Source organism: Paramisgurnus dabryanus, chromosome 7, assembly GCF_030506205.2.
Source record: "Paramisgurnus dabryanus chromosome 7, PD_genome_1.1, whole genome shotgun sequence".
Taxonomy (NCBI): Eukaryota; Metazoa; Chordata; class Actinopteri; order Cypriniformes; family Cobitidae; genus Paramisgurnus; species Paramisgurnus dabryanus.
The window spans coordinates 2,814,447-2,827,167 of record NC_133343.1 but is presented as its reverse complement, the minus strand read 5'-3'; the positions used below and the strand labels follow the sequence as shown (position 1 = coordinate 2,827,167).

Below are 12,721 nucleotides of genomic sequence, written 5' to 3'. Positions count from 1 at the left end.
GAATGTGTTGGCATTTAGCCTAGCCACATTTATTCCTTAGGATCCAAACAGGGATGAAAAGGATGTTTTTCCTATTTAAAGAAAGTCTGTTACATGATTATGGTAAGTATACTGGCACAAAATAAAACATGGCGATTAAAAAAAAAAAAAAAGAGATACTATATTGTATGGCTGAAGAGCACTTAGTTTGCGGCACTTTGACATCGGTGCGCAGTAACATCATCACTCCTGACTACTCCATACAGTATAGTTTTCATTTTTATCCACTTAAAAAAATCATGTTTTATTTTGTGCCACCATACTTACTTGTGTAACTACTCATGTAACAGTCTTTAAATCAGGAAAGCATGGAAGTGTTTTGTGGCTTCTAAATTCATCCCTGTTTGGATCCTAAGGAATGAATGGGGCTAAGCTAAATGCTAACACATTGATGACGCGCTGTACAAAGATTAAGTGCACGCATTGAGAACAGATAGATATGTATTTATTCATCTAAGTTTAGGTAAGAACATAGTAAAATATTGAAAAACTGTGGTGTTTTCCTTTAAAGCAACACTATGTAGTTTTCATGTAAAAATGACTTACAGCTCCCCCATGTGGTTGAAAAGCGCAACAGTGCCTGGTATCAGACACTCTTCTGCAGGCAGCGGGAGGGGCGGGGCTGTGTTTCCTACCCTCCACCGCCACTTTCAGAGTGTGCTTGTAGCAGCTAGGAGGCTGTTCAGGTTGCAGCAACAGTACAATTTGTCCAGTTAAAAGTTCTTCTATCACTGAAATAATTTTAGAGACATTATTTAAAGGTAAAAAAAAACTACATAGTGTTGCTTTAAGTACTACTGGCATTAGTATATATTTTTCTCAAGTGCACCAAGGTACTACTAAAGTAGATCTATAATTTAGTGCATTTAATAATGTGTATATATATATATTATATATGGGTTAATTATTTAATCATGTTGCAACTGCAAGTAGTCGTGTAATAAGCAGAATAATAAACATTCACGTATACTTAGTACCTAGGAGGTGATTGATTAGGACCCTTGTGTCAACCTAAATGATGTACATCGCAGATAGCAGTGAACTTCCGCTCTGGTGTAAATCCGCCTCAGAATCTATTGCGATCTGGGATGTACACAAGGGTCCTAATCACCCCCGGGAAAAATAAAGTATACTTAAATTAACCAAAATATACTTAAATACCAGAAAGTACATAATTTCTTTGTGTAAATAGTGTAACTGTGAAACTCTACAAATGTACTAATTAAAAGTATGGTTCTACTTCAGGGCACTTAAAAATGTATACTAAATATTAGTGATACTTAAATTGACTTGGAATGGTGTCTCAAAATAGCACAGTTGACCACACTTTGATGTTAATATATTTCTCTTATGTACTATAGATTAATTTGTTTGTTTATTGAGTACAAAAGGTGTGAAAAAGTGTTTGTGCATTTTTTTTTTTCGCTGGGCCTGTCAGGATTTATTCTGCAATAAATATGGCCTAAATGAAACTTTACGAATTGAACCTTAGTGTAAATTGTAACCAGGTTTTCTTTGCAACATCAGTGACTTCCAGACAGCAGACGACTCTAGGCCAAATCCGCACCGGAGCTGCCAACTCCGGTGCGGATCTGCGGAGTCATCTACTGTCCGAGTTGATGCTAAGCTGGAAACTGTCCTTCTTTACATAACAGCGAAAATCAACCTTTCATTGCTTTTGCAAACGTTAATGAAATCATGTTTTTAAATGACACGAGCCTTTGACAACTGCATCAGAGCGAATCATTTCCATCTAGAAAGTATTACCAGACCTGTACCATTTCCGAATGTACTTTCTCAAATTAAGGATGAAAAACTGCGATTTCACATAAATCACCAGCATAAACACAGTGTACACTTTTAATGACAATGATAGTAATATTGAATTTGTAACTTTTACAAAATAAATAAAGCAATAACATCTTAAGGTCAGCGTACTACAACTTCTACAGTTACTCCTCACGTTTATATTTCAGAAGATCCTCTTATTGTTCTGTATGTACAGTATGATCAGATCTGCAGATTCATGACGCTCAGATGACTCCTCGCTGATCCTCGTGTGAGCGTTGGTGAAAGACGAAGGAGACGGCAGCGTCCCACGAAGCCTGAAGTACAGGATCTCTCAGTCCTCTCTTATCTGCACAGTGCTGCCAGTTGGACAGATCGCTGGTACAGTCCGCGTCTTCAGGTGGTGGGCGCACCTGTCGTCCGCTCACACAGCGCCTACAACGAAACCTGAACAAAACATTTTATTTGTAGAGAGAAACCACTGAAATGAAAAACTCTGTAAAGAAATAATGGTTGACGTTACCTGTCGTGTGTGTCGCTGAGCGTGTCCTCGTTGAGCGAGAAGAGTTCCCGTAGCTCTCCGAGAGAGAAATGTCTTTCTACGTCCTGTTCCTCATCTACTACGCAGCTACTCAAAGCTTTCTTATGAGCCTGCCTCTGCAAGATCTTCTCCTCTATGGTCCCCGTCTATAGAAATACAATTAAAGACCATCTATAGCGAATACTCTTTAAAAATAATGAGCAGTCTGTGATGGACATAAACTCACCGATAACAGTCTGTAGATGTAGCAGGTTTTCTTCTGTCCATCTCGCCACACCCTGGCCATCGCTTGTTCATCATTGGCTGGATTCCAGTCGGGGTCAAACATCACCAAACGATTTGCACCAATCAGATTAAGCCCACAGCCTCCCGCCTTACTGCTGAGCATGAATATAAACTCTGGATTCTGTAAGAGAGAGAGAGACATTAAAGCATATAGGGAGAGAGAGAGATCAATGTGTGTAACACAAATAAAAGCATACTTATACTTACAGAGGGGCTGTTGAATCTCTCCACTATCTTGGCTCGCTTCTTGATGGACATCGTCCCATCCAGTCTAACATAAAGGTATCTATAAAAAAAGATTATAATACAAAAATTGACCTCAATATCAACATTACAACACATTATACAGCAGATAAAACATGGTAAAATGGTTTACCTCCGGGTTCGACACAGTTTCTCAAACAGATCTAAAGTCTGCGTGTAGTTGGAGACCAGAACCACTTTATCACTTGATGTACTTCTGGTCATTGCCAGAATATAGTCCAGTACCAACATCTTCCCTGAAATAACACACTGCTTATTAAACTCAGTGTCTGAAATCAATGACTGACAATAATGCCAAAAAATCTTACAATATGGAGAGAAAATGTGATGAATTGTGCCGTTGATTTATATTGTGTTGTGTTATGTTGGTTACTGCATAAAATAGTCCTCTCAGTTCATTCACACTATGTTGTACTTGACCTCTATGCCACATTTCCATTGCACACGACAATCGGACATGACTGTCGGAATTCACCCCCCAGTGGCAGTCGTAATGAACTTTCAGTTTGATCTTAAATTCGTGCTGACATGAGAGAGACGCTCATTCAAGTCAAACACCGGCAATAGCCTTTATTCTACAAAATATTCACTATAGTGTAAAAAATAAATGATTGCAAGTGAATGACGGAGTATTTTTAAAGAAAACATATGAAAATAATACTTTTAATATATAAATACCGAATTTATGTTTTTTTACTTATCAGTAATCAATAATTTTTAAAGGATTTAAGTTTTAATTATAAAGTTAAAAAAGGATTGATAATTTTCACCTTGCACACCGTGGGTTTAATTCACTAAACATGATGTGTACGCAAAATCTTTGCGTGAAACGTGCGTACGGACTTCTTCACGAACAAATCATGATTCAATAAAAACTTTATTTCTTCTAAATGTACGCAAAACAATTAATACCACATGTACGCAATAATCACATATGCTATAATCAAATAAAGGGCTGGGTATCGATTCAGATGTTCCAGATCGATTCGATTTCGATTCACAACCTATCAAATCGATTCGATTCCGATTCTCGATTACATTTTCGATTCCGGTTCTCAGGTAGGTTTTTATACTCGATTCTCGATTCAACTCAATGAATATAGATTTAATACAAATACTATATTAATAAAAAAGAACAGTGAACAGCAGTTTACAAGTGGGTAATTAATAAAAAGAAATTAAAAGCCACAAGTCTTGCTTGCGAAATGTAAAATGCTTCCATTCCTCCGTTCAATGTTTGCGGAAATAAATATGGGGAAAAAAATCGATTCAGCTCTTTGAGAATCGATTTTTAATCGACCACGTTTTAAAAAATGATTAATCGAATTAAGCCCAGCCCTAATCAAATACTAGGCCAATTATAGACCTTTTGCAAGTAGACGTCACTGCAAGCTGCGCGCGCATTGTGGTGGCAGAAAACAGTGGAAATTAATTACACTAGAATTCACTAGAAAATGTCCTGTTGCACTGTCAAATGTCAATGCTAAAAAAAGATGGCCTTCATTTTTATAGAATATCGTCTTTAGATACACCATTTGAAGATAAACGTAGGCGTTTATGGTTGCAGTAAGCCCTTAAACGGACAGACTGAAGTGATGAAATCATCTGGAAATCTATTAATAATTAGAATAGAAAATAAGAGAAGATGTCCGGTGTTTCTTATAGCGTTTTTATCACATTACGTTTATAATTTATTTAGAAAGATTAAAGACTTGAATGGGTTAAAAAACAATATCACAATTTATTAAATATTTAGAAAACAGAAAAATTATGAAATATTAATTAAATAATATTATTTATACCAAAGGTCTGTTGAATGCTGTATTCTGATTGGTTGAGAAATGTTCCGTGGGTATGCATTATTTTTTGATAACTTGTCAAATGTCTTAAAAATAAGAACCAGAGCAATATTTGTTGTAACCGCTTCGCGTCGTGCCGCATTACCACCTTGGGTGTGCATTATTTTCTTATAATTCTGCCACTAGTTGGGTACCGCCCACAAAAAACGCCATCTCTGTTTGCAAACATGCAAAAGGTTTATAGTGTATATATATATATAATATTTACATTTTTGTATTTTATAATGTTATATTTTCTATATATTATTATATACAGTATATTATCCATTATTTATAAAGGCTATATTATTTTTTTCTAAGCATAAAGATGATGTGTGTAATGACAAATCTTTACACTTTGCTTTCTCACGTTTTAAAACTCTATAAAAGCGTCTGCTTAATGCCTAATGTAAACGTCATGTAATGTAATGAGAAGTCCAAACGTCAATCACTTGATCTCCTGTCTGTTTAATTTTAAAGACAGATACGCGTCTCTGATATTTAGACTTTGTTATCACGAAGGCCGCTCAGGTAGAACACGCCATGGCCTGGTTTCACAGACAAGGCTTAGCTAAAGCCAGCACTAAGCCTTAGGTAAATTAAGGTAAGCATCTTTTATACACATACCTTAGAAAAAGACGTTACTGGTGTGTATCTTGAGACGAATCAATGGCACTGGCATATCTTAAGATCTGTCAGTGCAAGCTATTTTCAATTGAGACAACTGGTATTCACTAACGTAAGAACAAGTATAAGAACAAATTTGTGTTGTAAATTAGGCGGAAAGTTTTTGTAAGAAGTTTCACTAATAATTTATCCAATTATTAGTGAATGAGACCCAGTGTTTTGATTGGAATACACTGAAATACTTCACTTCCGGTCCGCAGGTCCCATGCCGTCTAGTCGCTCAAATTAAAAAATTGTAATGCATCCAAAGCTCAAATTGGAATCCAAAAATTTCACAACCGCTAGGGATGCTAAACAATTCATCGCGATTAATCGTTAGCAGAATAATAGTTTTTGTTTACATCACATATGTGTGTAAACTGTGTATAATAAATATGTATATATATATAAATATGAACACATTCATGTATAATTTTAAGAAAAAAAAAGTATATATTAAGTATTTATATTTATATATAATATAAATTATACATAAATATACAAATGTATATACACATGTAAACATTTCTAAAACATATACATGCATGTGTGTACATTTATTTATACAAAGTTATTATACACAGTTCATACACATATATGATGTAAACAAAAACCTTTATTCTGCTAACGATTAATCGCGATTAATTGTTTAGCATCCCTACGCACAATTGTATGGATTGTATGACTCTCCAAAAAAAACGTCTTCAGGTTTAAAGTATTGGATCAAAATCAGATGTTATTTATAAGCAGACATCATTTCTGTGATTAAGATTTTTTATGAAATAACTAAACAAGGCACTGGGACATAAATGTAATTGTATGTGGTTAAAAGTGAAAGCCATAAAATGAGAGCGTTTAATTAAAGTGAATCATGACATCAAACACATAAATCCGACTTTACCTGAGAGTTGTGGCTCGACAGCTTTAGTTGAATAATTTTGAGGGAAGAGATCTAAAGCACCATCAAATCCTTCTTCTCCTGCCAAACACTTCTCATAAATCAATGCAGGATCTGACAGAAAGACCAAACAGATATAACTTAATAAATTACAGCGAGAGAAACATTAAGGCATCAGTAAGGCCACATTTACACTGCATGCTTGAAGTGAATCAATTCAGATTTTCTCACATCGGTTTCAGAAAATATAAATCGGATATGAATCGGACACACATGCACTCGTGTCCGCAATGTAAGCGGACAGTTCGGATATTCCCGTATGAAGACGTGTTGTAGGTCATCATCAACTCAGCTGCGATCAAATCTCATGGAGGATGACGGATCCACTTCATGGGGTAATGCTGAAGTTTCATGTCTTCTTGTTAAAGAAATAAAGTGGAATAATGTTGTATTTAAACAATTGTATGATCATTTCGCCTGTGTCCATTGCATACTGCAACGTTTTACTTCCTCTGTGGTTTAAGATGTTTTGTGTCAGTATTGTGCAGTAATCGGATAAGAGTGCCTTTTTCAAAAGACGATGCAAGCGGGTTATCAAAAAAACCTGACTAGATCTGCAGTGTAAATCCAAATCAAGACGTCTACACTCACGGTTACAGAGCTTCTTAAGTGATGTGATGGAGGACAGAGAAGATACGCTGATCTTGCCCGTCTGTAGACTCTCTACAGGTTTAGCCTGTTTCAGGAATAACTTGTACAGCTCTTTCTGCAAAGGAGTTAGACTGAAACACAAACAAACAACCACACAGTCTTATTAAAGTGGACAGAAAATAAAAAAAACATTTTTACCTTGTCTTTGTTGAATAATGGTAGTCTACCCGCATTCACAAACATACAAAAAGTGCTAGACATGCTAAACATCTCAGTCTCATAGAAATTCCTCTTTTAGAAATGTCAGCCAGAAAACGGCCCAATCTGAAAAACTGATGCTTATGACATCACAGGCATCTCACTGCCCCTCCACTTTTAAATAATTGGCTACATTTTTTGAGTGGCAGCAAAGTCAGCCAATCAGTAATGAGATTGCAAGTTAAGCCAGTAGGGGGAGCCAAATAGGTGCAAAACCACTTGTTTAAAATCCCCCACCCTAATAGAGCTATCTGAGAGAGGTTTTTAGGAAGCTTCTAAGGCATTACAGACACAAACAAAACATTTTTTGTCTACATCACAGAACAAGGATAAATACCCCGTTCAATCATTCTATGTCACCTTTAAAATAAAGAGACAGAAGTGAGCGTCACTTACCGGCAACAGACGACCTGTTCAATCTTCACAGGCAGATACTTCGAAAGAATATCTGAGGTTCTTCTAATCAAACATCTGAAAAGCAAACACATTTCAATAAAGACAGCAGAACACCCACATTTCATCTTTCCAACTCCAAAGCGTCTGGCTCACCTGTTAACAATGCCGATGAGTTCCTTGAGTTTCTCCTCTCCAGCTGCTCTGTCTTTATCACTGGCATCCGCATCACGACCCTTCAGGATGGGAATCTCAAAGCGCTTCTTAAACTCCTGAGCCGTGCCTGAGAAACGGGACAGACTAAGCGTTCCAGCAAATATTTCAAACACGGATCGATTTAATCGGCAAGAACAAGTGTCTTACCCAAGATGCCAGAATTGACAAAGTGCACCAAGCTGAAATACTCCAGTAAATCATTCTGTATGGGAGTCCCAGATATCAGCACCCTCCTCTGAGCGTTCATAGAGTTCAGGGCTTGATAAGTCTGATTATCTGAGTTCTTGAGTCTGTGACCCTAAACAAATAACACAGATCATTTCATAAGGGACAGGAATGGAAATAAAAAGTAAATGGTTCCTTTGACAAAAAAAAAAACATTCAACTTCGATAATTTTTCATTACTGGATACTTTTTATTAATTAAAAGTGTGGGTTTTTAGTGGCATCCAGTGGTAAGATTGTGAATTGCAACCAACAGCTCAGTCACGCAATGATATTACGCAGCGCCTGAAAATAGTCCCCTTTGTAACTTTTCAATAGCAGGGGACTATTTTCGGGAACTGCGTAATATATAGTGTCGGGCACAGCAAAGTTCTTGATTATAACGCCAGAATGAGAGTATAGTTCCTAGACATATCTGCCTAGAAAATCACAACTTTTTATTTTCCGTCGATCTTAGTACACAATGTAATTACAGAAGAGTCAAGTTTAAATAGGAAAAATATCAAAACTCTTTGGTTATTTTTTTGCGCGATGCTAATGGTCTTATCAGATTCAATGGATTATGCTAAGCTATGCTAAAAGTGGTTCCAGCAGACCCGGAGATCAGCTGAATGGACTCCAAAACTGTAGGGGAGCTGGAAAATTTATATATTTTCAAAAAAAGTGGAGCTGTAGAAACATGAAGGCGACTTGCATGGTGTATGTAGATAAAAATATTTCATAATGTAGTTATGTATATTATATTGAATTTCTGTCAAGAGATCCTCCTAAAAGTTAAACAATGCACCTTTAAAGATTAAAAGATTAAAGAATTGATTGTTTGTCAGGATTTTTCTAGCCTTTGAAATAACAATTTAAAAACTCTTTTATTGTTTTTTTTTTTATTTCGTACCTCATCACAAATAACCAGTCCAACTTTGCCTCTGTGCAGAACCTCAGCATGCAGCCGGAACGTTTCATAGGATATGATCAGGATTGGAGTCGGAACCCTCAACCCCTGCTGGGAAATGAAGTTTACTGAAACAAAAATTTGCAATATTAATGATGATTTCTACCAGAAGTAAATCTGGTGTGAATGCACATAAATATAATCCACCTAAAAATTCATAAAATCACAGAAACTCATTTACTTTGATTATATTATTTCACAAATTAAAGTTCCACTGTGTAGATTTTTAGTGGCATCTAGAGGTGAGATTGTGAATTGCAACCAATGGCTCAGTCCACAGCTCACCCCTCCCTTTCCAAACACATAGAAAGGCTACGGTAGCCGCCACAGGACAAACATGTCATTGTCTGAGAGAACATGGTGACAAAAACGCTCTATAAAACAGTTTGTCCATTTAGGGCTACTGTAGAAACATGACGGCGACTTCCATGTAAGGTTACCCGCGGTGTATGTAGATAAAAACGTCTCATTTAAAGGTAATAAAAATAATATAGTTCACTTTGTAAGGTCTTTATATACCACTGATCATATAGTTATGTATATTATATTGCATTTCCGTCAAGAGATCCTTCGAAAAGTTACACAATGCACCTTTAATTACCTATTTGTGGCAAGAAGGGATACAGGATGAGTAGGGCTGTCACAATTATGATTTTTGGCTGACGGTTTATTGTCTAATAAATTGCAACGGTTATGGTGATTAACTGCCTGTTTTAGAATTTTGACGATTAGTAGTTTCACACATTGTTGTGATTATTTAAATTAAATCTTTTGCAAGGTTTATCTGGCAGTAAGTTTTAAAACACTTTAATACACATATTTTAAAGTTATCAGAGACTGTCTCGTTTATACAGGCGCTGCAGCTCCCCTTGTGGTTTTTAGAGAGATGTGCAATCATTGCGGTGATCTGAAACCATCACAATGAGGTCAAACAATCGCGATGCGACGATTATTTAATTACTGAATTATTGTGACAGCCCTAAAGCCATAGCTGTATCCTCTCTAGCCAGAACCCAGGTTAACCAGGCAACGCACTTTCAACACAATGTTGTCCGATTGATTAGTCTACTGATTTACTACAAGGATTAATACCAAGTTTGCGGTCTATTTCCTCTTTGGACCCGCCGTCGATGGCGACAGGCTGCACGCGACCTCCGAGCCACTTGCCCACTTCGTTGTACCAGTTGCGCACCAGACTGGACGGAGACACCACGATGGCCTTATCGATCTCGGGTTTGAAATCTGGACTTTGTTTCAGTAACGTCCACATAAGAGTGATGCACTGCAGCGTCTTCCCCAGCCCCATCTCATCTGCCATTATACAGCCGTATGAGTTTGGAATACGTCTTCCCGTCACACAGTCCCACAGGAACTTCACACCCTATAAAACACAAAAAATACGGGACATACAAATATGCATTGTGTAACGTTGGGAAGATCTGATTTCTCTATATGTAACAATACCGTACCTCTCTTTGATGGGGTCGAAGCACTTTACAGAGCACTGGATCTACAACCACGTGCACTGGCAGCTTATCCCTACATCACAAAGTTGTCATTAATATAAAGTGGCCATGCGACTCTCTCATTTGCATAAACATAAATGATATGGTAATGGTATGCCACAAACTTGTCTGCTTTGATGAGGTCATGAGCGCTCACAACAGGCGGCTCGTACAGAACCAGAGCTCCATCTTCAAACGGGTCATGCAGGGATTTCCTCACACCGGCCCGTTTCAGTCCAAGAGCCCTCAGACCCAATGAGCCTGATCAGAACATACACGAGACAGATCAGCATATTATCATCATTTCTGATATTAATACAGATTAAATGTTCTGTGACGACTACTACTACCTGTATAATTTGGGATGGGAATCTTGAACGGCTTTGATAAGATCTTGCGGATGAAGGCTTCCTGTACAAGAGGTGACATAAAATACTAATTCAGTGTTTACATACATCATCTTATTCAATACTCGTTTTATTTTGTCTTTGGAAAAAACACAAAGGAAAATTTGGGAATTATGTTATGAGCAAAAAAGTCATATTTAAGCCATCGATTGCCTAGATCATAGCACATTCGGGGAAATCTTAAACCACCTACATGAAATAGCCATTACCTTTCGAAAAAACATGTAAAACCAGCCTAAGATTGTTGGCTGGTTTTAGCTGGGCCCCCAGCCTGGTTTCGCTGGTGTAGCAGGGCTGGTTTAAGAGGGTTTTTGGCCACTTCATTAGCTGGAAGAGCAGCTGATCAGATTGGAAGCTTGGCTAAGCTGGTCTTGACTGGTTTAAGATGGAAATAGCTGTTTTCAGCTGGTCCTCCCAACCTGGCAAAGCAGGTTGAGCTGGTCTTCTAAAGGTGGCCAAAACCCATTCCCTACTGAAAAACCAGCTGACCCACCAGCTTTGGCAAGCTGTGAGGACCAGCTACCAGTTTATGCTGGTCTTAGCTGGTTTAAGGTGGTCCTCCCAGCCTGGCAAAGCTGGTGGGTCAGCTGGTCTTTCAGTAAGGGAAGGGGTTTTGGCCAGCTTGCTACACCAGCTAAACCCAAGGTGGCAGATAAGCTAAAACCAGCTCACCAGGTTTTAGCTGTGTTTTTAGCAGGTTTGCCTTATTGTAGTTCAAACCCTCAAGTCTAAGTGTATGAAAGCATGTTGTGTGTTTATAAATCCACTCACATGCTCATTGCCATCAGCACACACAGGTCTGTTACTCAGTGGTGTCAGTGGTTTTCTGTAAGGTGAGATGTAGTTTTCACGACAGTCTCTCTTCTTTTGTGATGACTGTAGGAGTGAATACAGTAAATCATACGTTTATGACAATCAATCACGAGCTCAAGTGTGAATTATTTTGATCGAACACTGTAATGAATCTCACAACGTCAGGGTCCCAGTCCTCATCCTCTGAATCTGCGTCTTGCTTCCTTTTAGCCACCTGACTGGGTGCTAAACTTCTCCTCTGGAGTATTGAAAAATGTAAACATGAACTCAAATGAAAGTAAATCAAAAACAAACGAAAAGAAATGCATGTTTTTAGAATAACGTGTCACTTACCATGTTGTTTAGTCAGAAAATTCATTTATTTTATACACGAAAATGTAATTGTATTTCCATTGCAGAAACTCTCCTTTTAATTAGTCCTCTTTCTAATTGGTTTTGTCAATGTAAGCGCTTCAAGTCCTAAAATTAGGCATCGAACATGTAGTTTTAAACAAAACTAGTTATATAGATTTAACCCATTTTAACTAGAACAAAACAAAACTCTTCTTATGAAACATCGCGTTTGAGTCCCGCGCGCAGACCACTTTACGGCAAGCGGAGAGGCACAAAATGCGCTAAAAATGCGTTTGAAAAATCACCCTCTGTCAGCCAAGATGCGACAGCGCGTGTCAGTTTAACTTTTCAGATATGTGACAGTATTCGTCATTCATTTTTATGAACATATATTTCATCTAAAGTTTTGTCTCGTTTGTATATTTTAACTTGTTATCCAGAGAAAAAAAAGAAAATAAATTAACTGCACACAATATAGTGTTTATTATTATTGCGTCGTCTATACAGCTTCATAAAGTTGTAGATGTGACCCGCTAAAATTATAATCAAGTTTTAGCAACATTTAATTTAACAGCTACAGCAGAATAAAAAAAAATATTTAGAGCATTCATGCGATCTTTCCAAATACTTTACAGTATACTTTGACTGTCCAC

At 37.4% G+C, this 12,721-nt stretch overlaps 1 protein-coding gene across 1 annotated transcript; it reads right to left on the bottom strand.

Moving 5' to 3' along the window:
• Nucleotides 1-464: 464 nt before the first annotated feature.
• rad54l (RAD54 like) lies at nucleotides 465-12,304 on the bottom strand. Its single transcript, XM_065293831.2, has 18 exons — nucleotides 12,069-12,304; nucleotides 11,893-11,973; nucleotides 11,694-11,798; nucleotides 10,866-10,926; nucleotides 10,641-10,776; nucleotides 10,480-10,549; nucleotides 10,103-10,391; nucleotides 8,954-9,078; nucleotides 7,985-8,135; nucleotides 7,778-7,904; nucleotides 7,625-7,699; nucleotides 6,971-7,101; nucleotides 6,323-6,433; nucleotides 3,030-3,153; nucleotides 2,861-2,939; nucleotides 2,595-2,774; nucleotides 2,351-2,514; nucleotides 465-2,274 (listed from the first exon to the last, which is right to left on the bottom strand). Exons 1-18 carry the CDS (start codon nucleotides 12,069-12,071, stop codon nucleotides 2,073-2,075), a joined length of 2,214 nt encoding a protein of 737 aa, XP_065149903.1. The 5' UTR covers nucleotides 12,072-12,304; the 3' UTR covers nucleotides 465-2,072.
• Nucleotides 12,305-12,721: the final 417 nt, after the last annotated feature.

What these genes read in the sequence shown, in the direction of transcription:
- rad54l (XM_065293831.2), bottom strand. An exon ending in GACTGGTTATTTGTGATGAG is followed by an intron (nt 8,136 to 8,953) that starts GTACGAAATAAA and finishes TTATTTGTTTAG; the next exon opens with GGTCACAGACTCAAGAACTC. An exon ending in ACATCTACAGACTGTTATCG is followed by an intron (nt 2,515 to 2,594) that starts GTGAGTTTATGT and finishes GTATTTCTATAG; the next exon opens with ACGGGGACCATAGAGGAGAA.